The following is a 17,854-nucleotide window of genomic DNA, read 5'->3' as shown; positions in this document are numbered from 1 at the left end:
TGGTGGTTCTCAACCTTGACTGCACATTTATGCCCACGTGCAGACTTATTACAGACACCAATGCCTGGGTTTCCCCAAGAGATACTGATTTAATTGATCTGGGATGAGGCCTGAGCACACAGTTTTAAAAAGCTCCCAAGTGATTCTAATGGTTCCCCACGGTTGAGAATCCCAGGTGGGCACATTTCAAATCCTACCTCTGTGTACTCACTTTGGCCCCCAGTCCAGCACTGCAGGCTTTGGGGCCCACCCAGGGCTTTCCCGAAGTATTAGCCCACAGGCTCCCACACCATCCCCCTGCACTGCCCCCCTCTCCCCGCTCTATCTGGCCTGGACTCACGACCCGAATCTTGTTCTGTTCTGTGCTTGCTTCTGTGACCCTGAGAGAGTCAGGCCATCTGCGACTGCAGACCTCCCCCCTAGAGACGCCTGCCCAGGCCCCACCAGCCAAGCAGGATGGAGAGCCCGCGCCCACCTTACCATGACCGGGAAGATGATGGCGGCCATCGTGGACTTGAGGATCCAGAGCACCGCCAGGCAGAGTATCTGCACCAGTGTGAAGAGGTGGATCCGGCGCAAGGGCACGTGCCGCAGGAAGGCGTGGTCCGGCTGGTGCTTGGCCGGCATGAGGAAGAGCTTGCAGCGTTCCCAGAACTGGCAGAGAGCGCGAGGCTCAGCCAGCAGTGGGGACCCCGTGAGGGAGGTGGCCCTGCTGGGGGCTTGGGACTGCAGGAAGGAGTGATGCGGTGGGGTCTCATAGCAGGTAGCCCCTTGTCTGGACTAAGAATGCACAGGAGGGGGCCTGCAGGTCTAGGAGGACACAGAGGGAGCCCTTAGGGGAGGAGGCCTGAACTCTGCCTGCAAGATACAGCCCTGGAGGCGGCCACAAAGGAACACTAACCCCCATTCAAGGAAAATGCAACTAATTGCAACACAAAGGCAGCAAAGACATCTGGTGTATCATGCTAAATAAAGAACAAAACAAAATGTTTTCTTCCTCTGGAGTTGCCTTAGAGAAGAAGAGAGATGTAGTGAAATGCTCATTGGAGTCAGCCCCATCAGGGTTGTGAATCCTGAGCCTGTTTCCTAGTCTGTAAAATAGGGATCATAGCACCTACTTATACAGATTTCATTACAGAACACCTATGAAGGGCCTACTATAGTGATTTTACTTGATACACAGTAAATGGTAGTATCTTTATCACCATGATTCTCCCACTGAACTGCGGAAGCAAGCATTTGGGGTTTCGGTAATATGGCAGCAGATGTGGAGAGTTGACTCCAGTCAGATCAGCCTGGGGCTCGGTGGGGTGGGGAGAGCCTTACCTGGATGCCATTCAGGGAGGCCACGCCCATGTAGAGGAAGACTCCATACAGCACTGGCATGGGGATGTACTGAAATGAGAGAGGGAAGCAGAGCTTTCGACTGGGTCTCTGCCCAGGGCAGGCTGTTGGCCTCCCTGTTCTGTATGACAGCGTCTGCCAAGTCACAGAGGCAGCCTGGCCTGCCTTAGCTTTCCCCAAGCCATGAAGGAGCTGGATGTTTAGGGGAACTGAGCCTCTGAGAGTAGATCTGGAGCCAGTGTCGGTGGGGAGGGCTGCCCTACCCCCTTCGCTCTGGGCAGTGGCTCCCCTAGCCTGGCCGCCCAGCTTGCATCCCTGCTGAAGCCATTGGGTTTGAATGAAGACACAACTTCTGGAACATGGGAAAGCTGCATAGAAAGCCCCCTGCTTATTCTTGTCAGCTCCTTCCCCCTTCCAGCCCCAGCTGAAGACCCCCGACAAAGCTTCCTTGCTCTGGGGACCTTTATTGAGCTGACCTCCATCAGCATAGAGTAGGTGCTGATTAAAAATTATACACCCTACACAATCGGATTAAAAAAAGCAAAACAGATGTGTATAGATAAACCAACCACCACTAATTGCCAACTAACCGCTAATGATTTGGTGGACATCTTTCCTTTCTGATCATGCTCACAGGTAGTTTGTTAGCTTTTTCAAAAATGGGACCATATCACTCATACTGTTCTACAATCATCATTATGACTCTTTAGAAGCCTTTTGATGTATTTCTCTACTGTCTAAGCTGTGTTTCTTTCTTTCTTTATTTTTTTAAGATTTTATTTATTTGACAGAGAGAGATAGCAAGAGCAGGAACACAAGCAGGGGGAGTGGGAGAGGGAGAAGCAGGCTTCCCACCGAGCAGGGAGCCCGATGTGGGGCTCAATCCCAGGACCCTGGGATCGTGACCTGAGCCGAAGGCAGACGCTCAAAGACTGAGCCACCCAGGCGCCCCTCTAAGCTGTGTTTCTGCTTCTTTCATCCTGCCCCCTCCCCCCCCCCTTTTTTTGAGAATGTGCATGTGTGAGCGGTGGGGAGGGGGGGCAGAGGGAGAAGGAGAGAGAGAGAATCTTAAGCAGACTCCATGCCATGCCCAGCATGGAGCCTGATGTGGGGCTCAATCTCACAACCCTGAGATCATGACAGGTGCCGAAATCAAGAATCGGACGCTCAAACGACTGAGCCACCCAGCAGCCCCTCCTCCTTCCCTTTATCTGCCCTTTCGGCTTGCCACTGTGAACAAGGCTCTGCCTCGATTCCAGGGTGGTCATGTTGGAACATGTGGGCAAATACTAAGTCCTGTGCTCAACTTTTAGATGCCACTTAGGATGTCCATAAATCCAACCAAATAACCTTTTTTAACATAAGTTAGACTGGGTTCATTTTTTAAACACAAACCATGATTTGGACCCATATGCTGTAAACCTCAATCCAAGACATTTGATCTTAAAAAAGGGAAATATTGCAGCCTTCCCATATGGTTTGAAGCTGAGACCACGAGAACAACTCATGGGGCTCAGAGGGGGGGCTTCTGATATGGCCAGGGGTACCCCTGAGGCAGAATGCTGAAATCCACAGTCCTGAAGAACAGTGGCAAGGTGCAAGCATAACATGAAACAAAACAGGACAACCCTTCATGGCTCGGGAAGGACAGGGGATCTGCAGAACTGAGTGGGTAAGGTGTTCGTGCCACCCGTCAGATACACGGCCATGTCATCCTCCAATGCCCTCAATTTGACAAGATAACCAAAGATTTGCAAATTGGTGGTGACAGGGCTGAAGATTATCACTGATCCTCTAGCAGTAAAAATCACTGTGTCTAAATCAGGGCAACCATCCATTGAGAGAAAGATTTCATCCCTTACGGCTCAAAGTGTGGTCTTTGGGCCAGCATTATTGGCATTGCCTGTGAGCTTGTTAAAAATGCAGAATTTTGGGTCCTACCCAGACCTACTGAATCAGTATCTTTTTTTATTAAGTTTTAATTCTAATTCCAGAATAGTTAACATACAGTGTTATATTAGTATCTTTAATAAGAATCCCAGGTGATTTTTTTCATAGATATATATTTTTTTCACATATATACATATATATAAATTTTATATATATATAAATTGTATATACAAAAAATGTGTGTGTGTCTGTGTATATATACATATACATATATATTTTTTTTTTTTTTTTTTGAGAGCCCAATGCAGGTCTTGAACTCATGACCCTGAGATTAAGACCTGAGCTGAGATCAAGAGTTGGATACTTAACCGATTGAGCCACCCGGGTGCCCCTCCGAGGTGATTTTTATACACATTAAAATTTGAGGGGCGCCTGGGTGGCTCAGTTGGTTAAGCAACTGCCTTCGGCTCAGGTCATGATCCTGGAGTCCCGGGATTGAGTCCCGCATTGGGCTCCCTGCTCAGCAGGGAGTCTGCTTCTCCCCCTGACCCTCTTCCCTCTCGTGCTCTCTCTCTCTCATTCTCTCTCTGTCAAATAAATAAATAAAATCTTAAAAAAAATCTTTAAAATTTGAGAAGCCTTAGAGAAGAATTCTACTGGAGGAATTGGACAAAGGTATAGTTAATAATTAATTTAGGAACATTGATAAAAATAAAAACACTAATAATTAGGATCCAATTTGTACCCTCTAAAATTTGTAGCACCAAAGAGATCTCTCCCCTGTTGGCTATATAAACAAGAATTAAAGATCCAAGGTGTCTGGGTGACTCAGTTATGTGTCCAACTCTTGATTTCGGCTCAGATCATGATCTTAGGGTCCTGGGACTGAGCCCTGCGAAGGGCTCCATGTTCAGCAGTGAGTCTGCTTGAGGATTCTCTCTCTTCCTCTCCCTCTGTTCCCCCCCCCCAAATAAATAAATCAATCTTAAAAAAACTAAAGATCTCAACTAATGTCTTAGGTAGACAGCTCTCCAATATAAGTTCTCTGAATCTGGTATGTACTCAGCTGTGCCTAATTTGACAGACGTGGGTAAACCTACCGTTGCAAAAAGTTAAATAAGCTGTTTGGAAAAAATTTTTTTTACAATGGATGGTTGTGCTGACTCAGACACAGTGATTTTTACTGCTAGAAGATCAGTGATAATCTTCAGCCATCATCACCAATTTGCAAATCTTTGGTTATCTTGCCGAATTAGCACTAGTGTCAAAATTAGTACTGGTGTCAGCTAGTGATAATGCTTTAATCACTTAACTAAAACAATTTTGAAAGCCAATCTTTTTTTCTGTTGCTGTTGTTAGAAATGATTTTACTTTGCTTGGCTAGGATGGAAGACATCTGGATAGTTGTCAGGTTGTGACGGGGAAGGTCTGCCTCAAGGATACTTGAGCTCTCATTCCCAGGAGCAGTTTTGGGTGGATTCAGTCTCTGAAGAAGTATGTGCAAAGTTGTTGACTTCCTCTGAAAGCCTATCTTTATAAAAAGGTGTAAAAATATAAATTAAACAAATAAAATGAAAATATATACCTTATGTACTTTAATACAATCAAATAAGAAATCCTAAATCTTACGATCAATAAAAATCTAGACAGGTCTTCTCTGTTATAAAATTTATCAAATAGATTAATTGGTGGTGAATAAAATATATTTTTTCTACACTTATTATAAAAGAACATAGGTAGGATTTTTTGGGGGGGGGTAGGATTTTTCAAATCATTTGTCATTGAATACAAAAGCAGTATCAGAGACCTTGGAGCCATGTGGACTCATGGAAATTTTTCCATGATGGCCAGAGTAATAATTAACATTTCCCCATATCTGGCTTCAGAAGAGACCAAAGCTAGCAATGCTCTGATCACAAACTTCCAGGCTCCAGAACTGTAAGAAAGTAAGTGCTGTTGGAGCTGCCCAGTCTGGGCTATTGTATGCGGCAAATGACACAACAGCTAAGTGGCTGAATTGGAGAGACGGAGAAACCTGAGCAGAAAGAGTATTCGGGGACGCCTACTCTGAATGTACCCTCATTTGATTTCATCTCTTCCATTTGGTCTGGAGGGATGTGAGCCAAAGGATCTTCAAACTGTATGGGGGGGAAAAAGTCAGTTTTGTGCCCAAGACATGCAAGACAGAGGAGCAGAGAACAGGGCACAGGAAAATCTCCAGAAACATTCTCCTCAGAAGTTTGAAACTTCAGAAAACAGGTGAGCGAAGAGATGTGTAGTGAGCCATAAACCACAATGTGGAGACACAACCAGCTCGGGAAGCTCCTGATCTAAGCAAGGATGGAACTTGGCCAAGGACGCCTGGGTGGCTCAGTCAGTTAAAAGTGTCTGCCTTCGGCTCAGGTCATGATCCCAGGGTCCTGGGCTCAAGTCCTGCATCAGGCTCCTTGCTCAGTGGGGAGCCTGCTTCTCCCTCTGCCTGCAGCTCTCCCTGCTTGTGAGCACTCTCGCTCTCTCTCTGACAAATAAATAAAATCTTAAAAAAAACACAACAGGATGGAACTTGGCCAAGCTTTCTGAGGGAGGAGCATCTCCAGAAAGGGGAGGATGGACCGTGGGAGGAGTGGAAAGAGCAGTGAGGATGGCCTGGTGCTAATAAGCAATGCAATGTTCCAGAAAACAAGGACGGTGGTGAAACATCTCTTTGGGTCCTGCCTCTTTAGGGTCCACATGGAGACCCTCTCCCCACCTCTGAGGCATCAGGCCAGTGCTTTCTTAGGTGGATGGCACCCTGGTGGAGGGTGCAGAGCCTCACCTTCAGGACAGGAGCCAGGAAGACGGAGATGCCCGTCAGGATGAAGACAATGGTGCCGGTCACTCTTTGTTCCCTGGCAGACAAGGGCACACGGTCAGGGTAGACTGGGAGATGCCCCCTGACCATTCTAGCCCTCTGGCCCTCTGTGTGCACCTAATGGTTGTGTCCACGCCCTGGCCCTGCCCTGTTCCCCCCATTCCAAGAGAGTAAACCTGCTGCCTGAGGCCCAGCTGACCGGCACATGGGAAGAGAGGGAGCCTTGACTGAGGCAGTTGTAGGGGCGTTTGGGAGGCTGTCCAGTGCAGTGACTAATAGTAGAGGTGCTGCCACCAGACTGACCTGGGTGTGGCTCTGCCACTCAGTTGTGTGGCAACAGGCAAGGCCCTAAATGTCTTCAGCCTCAGTAGAAGAAAGATAGTGGCAACTGCCTTGGGAGTTGTGAGGATGAAATGGGTATGTGCACTGCTTATGATCCCTGCCCTTCAACTGCAGGAAGAGCCTTCATCTGTGGGGCATGACTAAGAGGAATCAGAGCGAGGGGGCCCAGCTGCTGGCAGAGTAGCGGGGGAGAGGCGGGAGAGTAGGTATGTTTTCCTGAATGTCCAGGCCCAGGCCCAATCCAGGTGAGAGCTGGGGGGTCAGGGGCAGATTGCTCAGGCCCAGTCCTCTGGGGCTCAGGAGTCCAGGAGGGGACCCTGCCTTGGCCAGAGAAGTTTCATCCAGCGCAGGCTGTGTAGCCCGGGTATCCCAAGGCAGTGAGGAAAAGCTCTCTGGACAGGCAGTGTCTGGTGTGGGCTCGCCTCGGAGGCCCTAAGAGGTAGGAGAGGCATGTGGCTGCCGATAACAGGTGGGGGAGCCGACACGGGCATGAGAGGAGGAGGAAGGCATGGAAGTGACAGGCCATGGGCCACGTCTAGGGAGTGGGAGTGGTCCTGGGAAGAGTCTCTGGAAGAATGGAGACTGGGGAGGAGGACCTGCACCCACAGGAGGGGTTGGGGGATGGTGGGGGCAGGGGGTCTGGAAGACGAGGAGACAAAGGGACAGGTGACAGGGGCTGTGGGGACGTTGAGTAGCCCATGCAGGTAAGAGGTCAGTGTGCACGTGGGCCATGGTGGTGGACTGCTTGCAATTCATTACCAAAAAAGCACCACTTAGAACTGATTTTTTGTCTCCCTCCCTCTCCCTCAGGAATATCACTCCTACCCTTGCAGTTCCTGGGCTGTCGGATAACTTGACGGTGAGAAAAACCTGCTTCCCTTCCCCCAACCTAAACACCCCTGCTCAGGTGGTCCCCAGTCACCGCTCCCCACCTACCTGACCCCCAGGAACTGGGGCTGCTCTCCAGGGGCGCTGGTCTCCGTCTCCATCTTGAGGCTGTCGATGTGGGCGATGGAGATGACAGTGGCCGCCACATACCAGGGGAGCCCCGTGAAGGAGCAGAGGGCCATGAGAATGCCCACCCAGAGCAGGTCCAGATGGTAGCCAGCAGCCTTCTGCATGGGGCGGCGGGAGGGGAGGGCTGCCTGGGGAGTCTGCACCTGACCACCTGTTGGTCTTGGGCGGGGGGAGCGCGGACTCTCCCCAGAGCAGCCACTTTGTGGAACATGGCTAAAAGGCTCCCCTCGGCCTTCATTAGGTCTTTGGGCGTCACCACCCTGAGGCGCTCAGGCATCGCCAACCCCAGGGTTTGCTGAGCTAGGGAAGGGAGGTGTCTGGGTCTCGGACAGGTGCTGGGCTTGGGTCCTTGGGAAGAAGGGCTCCTACCAGTGGTGACAATACCTGTGCGATTCTTGAACGTGGAGTCTTGGCCAGGGCGGGCTCTAGACCAAGCTCAGAGTGGTCTAGATCGGTATGGGGGGAGGGCTGCCCGAATCTCCTCCAACCCAGAGGCAGGGAGGGGAGCTACAGGGACCAGAAGGGCTAAGGATTCTCTTCTGCCTCATGGTTCTGGGTCAAAGTCCCAGATTTTCTCGGACTCCCAAGTTCCTGGTCAGGAGGCACACACAGAGCTGGAAGGTCACTTTGGGAGAAGCAAGGAGCCTGTCCTAACGGCACCCTGGGCTTGGTCCTGGTCCTTGGATAATCACCCTGGCCCTGGTGGCCTTACCCACATCTGGAGGTCATATTTCCCCACACATGCACCAGAACTCTAATCTTCTGACCTCACATCTTGCTTTATAAATCGCCCCACACTTTGACAGAAGCACCATCTCCCTTCTTTGTTCCTTCTGACTCTGGGGGAAGAAAGAGGTTGGGCCCTGCTCCTAGCAGCCGCCTTACCCTCAGCTTGTTCTCCTTCCGGTTGACTATGACGGCGGTGATCTGCTGGTCCATGAAGATCAGGATGGTCACCAGCAGGGCGGGCAGGATGCTCGCCAGGTACACCCACCATGGGTTCTTCCCAAAGGGGGCCACGAACCAGCCTCGGTCAGGCCGTGTGGGCTGAGCGGAGCAAACGGAAACGGCCCTTTCCTCTCTCCCTTGTCCCAGTGCACTTGCTGCCCCGGGGCCCCACTCTCCCTGACATCCCACCACTCCCCACCTGGGGTGCTTTTTGAGTGCAATCTTTTCCCTTCAAGACATTAGGCACCTGCAACTGTAAAGAGACCACAGAGGCAGACAGACTCGGGAAGGGCATGGTATCTGCGGTGCTAAGATCATCAGCGGCAGCTGCCCTGGGGTTGATTGGGACCAGGGAGGTGCAGAGCCAGAGGCTGTAAGGAGAGATCTGGCAGTCATTAACTGCAACGTAACAAGAAGCAGGAACGAGGCCCAACAGGCAAGAATAAGGAATCTGATGGGCCCGGTGCCTGACGTTTCTGCCTCTCCTCTGAGTCACCTGTCCGGGGAGCATTACAGGATGGTTTGTAAAACACTGAACAGTAATTCAGACTTGCATATTAAGAACAAGGGATTATCTATGCAGGAGCTAGGCTGAAATCTATCTTTTGTTTTACTTAAGAGAAAGAGGCACTTTTTGTGTTCAAGCTACTTAAGAGAACCCTGAAGTAATCATGAGGAGGTCAAGCCCTCAAAGGCAGGGAGGGTGAGTTCTAGAACCTGTACCTCCACACCCGGTGTAGGTGGTTGGTGCTCCTTGTGAGGGAGCCGGGCCTGAGCTTAGCTACGAGCAAACAGCACCAACTCAGGAATGATGGAGAGTTCCTGCAGCAGTGATTCTCAAGCTTGGCAGGCCCTTTCGGGGGTGTGTGGGGGGGTGCTTATTAAAATGCAGAACTCTGGGCCCCATTCCCAGACTTCCTGATTCCACAGGTCTGGGGTGGGGCTGAGAAGATGCATTTCTAACAAGTTCTCAGGTGATGATGTGATGATGTTAGTCTGGGGACCACACTTTGAGAATCAGTGTTCTAGGGGATCATTTTCAACAGACCCCAGATGACCCCACTTAAAGACTGCTGGAGCCAGGGGGTTGTAGCTCCATAAGTGGAAATCAGGGGGCTTCTGCTGGGCTGGAGGGGGGGTTTCAGCACCTTCTCCACTCCGTGACTCCACAGCAGGATTTCACTGTGAATATGTCCCCAACCTACCATCCCAAGGGACCACCCGCTGGGAGGCTGTGTGGAGGAAGGGTGGCGCATACCCAGAGAAACCCCCAGGTTGCTTGGCTGAGAGTCTATGGACGTTTGATCAGCATAGAGGGGAAAGGAACTGCAGCTGGTGGGCAGGCAGGGCTAATGCCCAGAGCAGGGGCCAGGGGCAAACCTTGATGACACTGGGCACGTGCAGCTTGGGGGTCGCCAGGCCGAAGCAGGCATCGATTCCACAGAACAGCAGGATGGAGAAAATAATGGAAAAGTCGGCTATCAGGGCCCGGACCTGCAGGAAAGAGATGGGCAAGTGAGGGAAGCACCTGCCCTCCTCCTGGAGGGCTCAGTCCTCCCCTGGCAGCACGAGGAGCACGGGTAAGAACTTGGGCTTCAGTGTCAGCAGACCGAGGCTCAAATCCTGGCTCTGCCCTTGCCAGCTGTGCGACCCTGGAGAAGCAGGGCATCTCTTGGAGCCTCAGTTTCTTCGTCTGTAAAATGGACATAATGATAGCACCTACCTCATAGACATAAGTGAGCTATGACACATTCAGAGGGCTTGGCATAGGTTAGTGAATGTGGGAATTGTTATTAGCCAGTGACTAATGGTGCCGCTGCTGAAAACATTTTCTGGTGTGACATACGGAACTGGGTCACCCGTAAAGGGTGGTTGGGGGCAAGGCTGAACTTAGATCTAAAGGAAATCCTACCTCCTGAAAATGTGTGGTGATGGCTGCACTGCCATCTGGGCTGGGAGGGAGGTCCTCGATTCTGCCGGGGACCCCTGTCTGCTCTCAGACCTTCTGTCCACTAGATGGCCTTCACCTCTTGCTCCTGTGTCTCAGGATGCCCATCCTTAGGCCAGGTTCCCCCGCCCTCCCCGGTCAACATCCAAACTGCCGCCTTTTTATATCTCTTCAAAGAGAGCAGGTTCCAGAGAACAACAGGGAAAGAAGTTAGGAAGGGCAGGGGCAGGTTATGGCACACTGAATGCCATATTCCCGGTACCCCTTACTCCCCTTTAAAATTGTTATTAAAATAACATATATAATTAATTAAAAACTCACATGGTGTAGAAAGCCAAGTTCCCCACCTCACCTTCCCTCACTCCGGATGTACCCCTATGTCTGCTTGATTTTAGTTGTTTTGGTGATTTCTTCCATGTCATTATCTAATATGCTATTCTTTTTTTTTTTAAGATTTTATTTATTTGAGAGAGAGAGAATGAGAGATAGCACGAGAGGGAAGAGGGTCAGAGGGAGAAGCAGACTCCCCGCCGAGCAGGGAGCCCCATGCGGGACTCGATCCCGGGACTCCAGGATCATGACCTGAGCTGAAGGCAGTCGCCCAACCAGCTGAGCCACCCAGGCGCCCTAATATGCTGTACTTTCATATTGTGATTTACTAAATTAAAGCATGATCTACTGACTTGCACTGGCCCTCCTGCCCTTTCCTCAGTCCCAATCTTTGAGAGTTCTTTTTTCTTTCTTTCTTTCTTCTTTTTTCAAGATTTTGTCTATTTATTTGACAAAGAGAGACACAGCGAGAGAGGGAACACAAGCAGGGGGAGTGGGAGAGGGAGAAGCAGGCCTCCCATGGAGCAGGGAGCCTGATGCGGGGCTTGATCCCAGGACCCTGGGATGCTTAAAGACTGAGCCACCCAGGTGCCCCGAGAGTTATTTTCAAACTCTTGCTATGGGTTTCCTTTGTACTTTCAAGTTATACAGTGAAGCCTCTCTTTCTGCTGACTTTGCAATCACTCACATGCTCCGTCACATGAGGCTAGCTGCAGCCCTTCCCCCACCTCCCCTCCCCATCCTGTTGTCTGTGACCCTTCCCTGTGGATCTTTCCATTGTCAAAGCTGAGAACACTCACATTGTGTTCCATCAACACATGTCTTTTGTGGTTTATCTGTAATGTGATTCTCAAAGTTGAAAATCAGTAACTGCTGGGCGCCTGGGTGGCTCAGTTGGTTAAGCGACTGCCTTCGGCTCAGGTCATGATCCTGGAGTCCCGGGATCGAGTCCCACGTCGGGCTCCCTGCACATCAGGGAGTCTGCTTCTCCCTCTGACCCTCTTCCCTCTCATGCTCTCTATCTCTCATTCTCTCTCTCTCAAATAAAAAAAAAAAAAATCTTTAAAGAAAATCAGTAACTGCTTTATATTACTGTGATCAGGTAAGCCAAGCAGTGTGCAGGTTTACAGTTGTTTTCCTGCAGTATCCCCAGCATCCGGATCAAAAAGTTATTAAGTTAAACCATATGACTTTGCCATTTTTTGGTAGGGCGAAACAGTCCAATGTACTTCATTTCGTATGGTCCGACCTAACATAAAGATGAATATGATAAACAGCTGTGAACTCCCTGTACCTTAAGAAATGAAAATATACGCATTTAGTCAATGCCTCTGTGTGATCCAGTGGCATCCCTGTCCCTGCTCTCTAGAGAGATCCACTGCTCTGAATTTGGACTTTCTTCTTCCCATGAATGTCTTAATACTTTCACTAAATATGTATGTAGCCCTAAACAAAATATGGCATTGTTTTGCACGTTTTAAAATTTTACATAAATGGTTTCATATTATTTGCAACCTTCTGCAATTTGCTTTATTTGCTAACATTATGTTGGTGCTATTCTTCCTTTTGGATATAGTTGTAGTCTACATGTATATGAGCTGCAGCTTAATGTATGATTGTTTCCCATTTGTTTCTTCATTCTCCTGTCGATAGATCAACTTAGATTGTTTTCATTGCTTTCCTCTTAGAATCAATGCTTCTGTGAATATTCTTGCACACATGTGAGGATTTCCCTGGGGTGTATTCCTGGAAGTGGAAATGCCCATTGGAAAATCATATCCATCTTTAGCTCTACCAGAGAGTGCCAATTCTCTGAATTGCTTGTGCTTATTTACACTCCCACCTGCTTTTCACCTCCAACACTTGGTATCCCAAGACCTTCATATCTTTACCAATCTGATGGGTATGGAGTGGTATGGTGTCATTCTTCTCTGCAACACTAAATTCCAGGAGGCAACAGAGCAATTTGTAAGAAATTTAAGGGGGGAAGTGTTGGTGATAAAAGAATTTCCTACTATATGAATTATATTTCATCCTTCAGGAAATAGACATTCTCAGATGCAATCACTGCTCTAGATCTTTTACATAAAAGGTGACTTGGCTACGCTCTGATTGGAAGTAGGGAGGAAGGGAGGGAGTTTGTCTTGAGGATGCATTTGTGTTGCAAGCACGCTATTTTTTCCTCAGCTCATACATTGCAAAACTCCCTAAAGAGTCTTTTATTTAGTCTTTATGAAATATTGAGAAAAATTCTCAGGGCAGGGTGAGCTTACCTTGGTCGGGAAATAGCGGCTGAATTTGAACTTCTTCAGGGTCAGGGTCATGGAGTACGTCCCAAAGAAAAGGATGAAGGACATGAGTGCCAGGTCAGGGATGAACTGGCAGGAATTCCCGAGCAGCTGTCCACCGTAGTTCAGACATTCCTTCTTGCTCAGCAGAGACCAGTCCAGTGCTGTGAGGTTAAGGGGGTTGTACTTGGAGACCAAGCACAGGAGAGAAAAGGGTCAGGGCCTTTCCGGGGAGTCAGCTATATCCTTGCCTCTAGAGTCCTTCAGGCAGCCCACACACCCCTCCCAGCCTCCACGGGGCCCAGCAACAGAATTATGTTCCTGGAGACAGGCTGTGTCAAGGAACAACGAACAGAGGGGCCCCTGGGCAGAGCAGGAGCGAACACGTGTTTCTTCAGTGTGTTCTAGATTGCGCTGCTGAGTTATTGAGGAGAAGCAGCTCAGGGGGTGGGATGTCCTCTCCTACAGCACACTTGGCTACCAGCTCAGTCAACTATGGATCTCTTTCCTGGAGTATGTCACATTTATTCTTCCTTTTCCTTCCCCTGTGCACACCTTTTCACATATTGGGGCTTACATCTTACCCTTGTCAGATCTCTCTTGGGTCAGTCACTTCCCCTTTTCATGTCTAGATGCCTAAAGTCCAGGGTACACAAAACAATTACATATATAGAAATATCTATATATGTACATGTATGTATGTATGTATATATATACACATAGATATCTCTAAGTGTATGTATATGAGTGCATATACAGACATACATGTGTATACACACATATATGTTCATATGCATGTTTCTAAGTGTAATAAAAGCAGAGTAATTTATAATAAAATTTAACATAGATTTCAAAAAATTACTGCAAATATTCAGGAACCAGGAAAATGAAGTAAACAGATGTTTGCAACCACGTGTAGTGAATGTTTGGATTAAGAGGAGTGTGGGACTTTGATATAATAGTGGTTTCCAATGAATCATGCCTCCCTGTGTCCACACTCCTCCATGTCACACCAACAGTTCTCCCATCAAAAAGTGGTCTATTTCTCCACCCTTCTGAATCTGGCCTGGCCCTGGGTCTGCTCAGACCAGTGGAATGGGGAGGAAGTGGCTTTGAGCAGGGTCTGGAGCCGAGGCCTTGAGGGGCCTTGCCGGATCTGCGCTTACCCTCTTGGCAATGTGAGACTGCCATACTGTGGGAAAGCCTGGGATCAGAAAATACCATGTGAAGAGAGAAATCCAGATTTGCAAGACATCTGCTGCGTGTCAGGGCCTCCCTCAGTCACTGAAGCTAGTAAGGCTGCCCCCTGGCCGGGCAGCATGCCTCCACTGCCCCACCAGGCTGGCCCCACAGCTCTGTCCCCACTCATCTCATCCCTTGGGCTTCCCCTGGGCACCGCCACACCCTCCTGCTGTCTCGGCAGGGCTGGTCCGCTCCCTGTCCTCAGAACAGGTTTTGTGTTTTCCTTATTTGCCCTTCTGTCTGTGTTGGTCCCTGGGCCTGGAAGGTGCTTCTCTCTAGGAAACCCACTTTCCTGACCTTCAAGGCCAAATCACATTCCACTTTCTCTCTGAGGCTTTCCTCTCCAGCTTGTGGGGTGCCTCCTGTCTCCATGGCTGGAAGGACACATTTGGCCTATATTTGGCACATGGCATACTCTGCTTCTGCTGTCCCATTAGCCTTCATGCTCATCTCCTCACGTATATCACATGCAAGTTGGAGGGCAGGCAGGGGCCACGTCTGGTTTTTTATGTCCTTTTAGCCCTCAGAGTGCACATAGCACCTCGCACATAGTAAGTATCCAGCCTCAGGCACTGGCTGATTCCATTCTTCCTCACTCGAAATCAGGTATTTGAAAGACCTTAGGTTAAGTTGCCAACTGAGCAGTCAGCTGCCTCTGCAGGAGTGACTAAAGGAGCAACCTCAGGGACACAGAAAGTCCAAAGATCTCCCTCAAAGCCCACCAGGAGCTGCTCTTCTGCTTTTGGACTTCCCAGCATTGGAGCTGCTCAGGCCGGGCCCCTCTCCTGAGGGCCACTGCTCATCGTTCTGGGGAGGGGCAGACCAGACCTGACGGGGACTCGTGAGCACACAGGACGGATCAGATTCAGCGAGGAGGGTAGCATTAATAACCTTTCTGGGGCTGGGGAGTGGCACTGTTAGGTGGGGAATGGGGGTGCTAGGTTGAGAGGCAAGGAAGAGGGTAAGAAGCCAGCTGGGAAACAGGGTTTATACTGTTGTTTCTGCAGCCCTGTTTACCACTCCTCACCTCTACCTCCCCTTCATGTGTGTGAGCCTGCGTGTGTGATATTTATACACATGGATTTAATAGGATGAGACACATGTAAACGGGGAGGTTTTGACAATATATACTTACAATAAAAGTACGCATTTACAGAGCTCCATGACCCTGATGTGCAGCTGGGACTGACTTCTACAAGTCTGGCTTGCCGTAAAATGGCAAGCCCAGCCTCTGTTTCCCAACTTCTCTCACTCTCCCCACAGACAGAAGCCCTCGAATGTCTGAGTAAGAGGAGAGGACACTTACCAGAGAAGTGTTGGTGTTCGGTAGCAGCAGGGCTGAAGCATTGAACATGGTTGTATTTGCTGTGGATGAGCACAGGACATGGGATGGGTCAGCAGCTGCTGGGTTGGGAGCCTTCAGCCCCCACCAGGCCCCCAGCTTTTCCATCTCCCACCATTGCTCAGAGCCCAGGAGTGGCTTCCCTTGTGAGGGCAGCTCATTGCGCCCTGGCCCCTCTCCATTAAGTAGCTCCAGTGCAGCAGGTTTGGGAAGTGAGGGAGGAGGCCAGCTAGCCAGTTTGCTGACAATAAATCTGAAATGTACTGCAAGCCATTTGGCTCCTGCTGGCTCTCCATGGTTGGTTAGGAAGCCAGAGTGAAGTAGAGGCTATTCTTGAAGCTTCCCTCAACTTCCAACAACCTGACACAGGGTGGATGTGATCACAGGGCCCCTCTGTGTTGCCACTTCTGGGCCAGTTGGGGCTGGGAGCGACTAAGGAATTCAGTCTTGACCCAGGGCAGAATATTCCTAAAATTCTACAAACCAGAGGTTTGTTATAATTATTCTGAAGAAAGCTTCACTTACAGAAATCAGGACATCTGCTGCCTTACTTCACACCACTGACCAAGAGAACACGATGCACAATTAACAACAGAGCAGAGGAAGTGGGCAAGAAGGCTAACTCAGGGCTACCCACACAAACACTAGAGGACTCCCAGCTAATGCTTGAGCCTGGAGAGTCCGGGCGCCTTTCCATTGCCCAAGCTTGTCAGACCAGACACTCCCTTGATGTCTTCTGTTTAGGCTTAGCCATTCTTTTATATTGGGTAGAGTTATCTGAAAGTCACTTTGAGATGAAGAAGGATGAAATATAACATGGAAAAATTCCAGAAAGGGTCCAAGTATCAATATTTTTAAATTCTAGTGTTTACAAAGTGGTACTCACTTGGGATTGAAAGCAGCCCATCAGTGTGTGCAGCATCCATAAATAGAATACAAATCAGTTACAATGGAAACAAGATTAAATTTAAAAAGAGCGCACCCACACAACAAGCTCTTAGGATGAAGAGTGGGTAAGACTGAGAGGGTGTCTTGGCCAGACTGGGCTTTGCAGTAAAACTGGGAACGTGGAAACTTTTGTAAGCAAGTGGCCCAGGGACTGGGAAAGAAACCCTCCTCACTTAGTTCTCCCCTCCCCCATCTCCTGTTGTTGAGAACTTTCCTTTCATATTCTAATCAAAACTAACTTGTCCTGATTCCAGTCCCTTTACTCTTGGTGAAGAAACTGAAAATCTAATCTGATCAGGGTTAGTGGCTAATAATGACTACGTATTACTAATTAATAGTTCAATAGAGCAATGGTTCTCAAACCTAAGCATGCGTCAGAATCACCTGGAAGGCTTCTTACTGTACAGCTGGCCCTACCCCAGAGTTTCTGATTAGCAGGTATGGGGTGAGGCCCAAGAATTTGTATTTCTAACAAGTTCCCGGAGGTGCTAAGGCTGCTTCTGGGGACCACGCTTTGAGAACCATGGCAATAGAGTGACCCAAAATAATGAGGTGATATCAGGCACCTGGGCAAGGCCAGAGGGGGCGCTATTTGGAGGCAAGTAGATTTTATTATGGCCGTCAAATCCAACCTTGTATGCTCCTATGTCCCCTGTTCTTAGGGCATGTCTATGTTTGGTTTCTCCTATGGACAGATGGTTCTCAGAATGACCAAAGTGCCACATATGACCCCAGAATTTGGACTGTTTCTAAAAGAGATCAAGGCCGTGTACTTCCAAAAGCCATGTTTGTGGGAACATTTGTGTTCAGTCGGTGCAACAAAGCCACCATCCAGTGGGCACAAGCAGCAAATGGGAGTGCCCTGAGGGGGCCCAGGCCACAGAGGAGAGATTCACTCCAGGGCAGAATGAAAAGGGCCTGCAGGTAGGATCTCTTCCATCCCCTGGGCACCAAACATGTTCTGGCTTGGGACAAACAATAGCTTCACCTATTGTTGGATTTTAATGAAATAACTCTAAATTAATGATAGAAAAAAATTGTCTAGACTTCTTTACAAAACCAGTGCAGTGACAGAGGGAGAGAGGGTATAACCAAAACTATACTCCCTGAGGTCAGGACATCTTCCTCTCCATGAGGCCTAGTCTAAAGCAGGTGCATGGTTGACTGTATAGTAAATATTTTTGATTGACTTATGATCAATCTTTTATCAATAACATGTGTTAGAGTGCTAAACAACATAAAATCTACTTGTGTCAAACTCCAGTCTGATCTGGGTATAGATTCGAAAGCCTCACAAGAGTTCCATGAGACTGGCAGAGCCAGCATTGATATCCCTCTTTCACAGCTAGGGAAACTGAGGTTCA

At 49.0% G+C, this 17,854-nt stretch overlaps 1 protein-coding gene across 7 annotated transcripts in view; it reads right to left on the bottom strand.

Annotated features, from left to right (window-relative positions):
• Window positions 1-17,854, bottom strand: part of SLC4A5 (solute carrier family 4 member 5) — a 103,005-nt gene that overhangs the window by 6,710 nt on the left and 78,441 nt on the right. For 3 of the 7 annotated variants that reach the window (XR_003524758.2, XM_027622891.2, XM_027622892.2), the window contains exons 16-23: window positions 15,507-15,565; window positions 12,944-13,144; window positions 9,773-9,886; window positions 8,330-8,491; window positions 7,364-7,423; window positions 6,050-6,122; window positions 1,327-1,395; window positions 481-654 (exon numbers count right to left, since the gene is read on the bottom strand). Coding sequence is in view for 6 of the 7 variants with exons in the window: in XM_027622891.2 (XP_027478692.2) it covers window positions 481-654; window positions 1,327-1,395; window positions 6,050-6,122; window positions 7,364-7,423; window positions 8,330-8,491; window positions 9,773-9,886; window positions 12,944-13,144; window positions 15,507-15,565 (912 nt within the window). In the remaining variant the exon portion in view is untranslated. Of the gene's footprint in view, window positions 1-480; window positions 655-1,326; window positions 1,396-6,049; window positions 6,123-7,363; window positions 7,543-8,329; window positions 8,492-9,772; window positions 9,887-12,943; window positions 13,145-15,506; window positions 15,566-17,854 lie in introns of all 7 variants that reach the window. The other 4 variants (XM_027622887.2, XM_027622886.2, XM_027622889.2 and 1 more) reach the window with 2 other exon arrangements.

Source organism: Zalophus californianus, chromosome 8 (genome assembly GCF_009762305.2).
Source record: "Zalophus californianus isolate mZalCal1 chromosome 8, mZalCal1.pri.v2, whole genome shotgun sequence".
NCBI lineage: Eukaryota > Metazoa > Chordata > Mammalia > Carnivora > Otariidae > Zalophus > Zalophus californianus.
The sequence above is the reverse complement of the archived record's forward strand: the minus strand, read 5'-3'. Positions and strand labels throughout refer to the sequence as shown.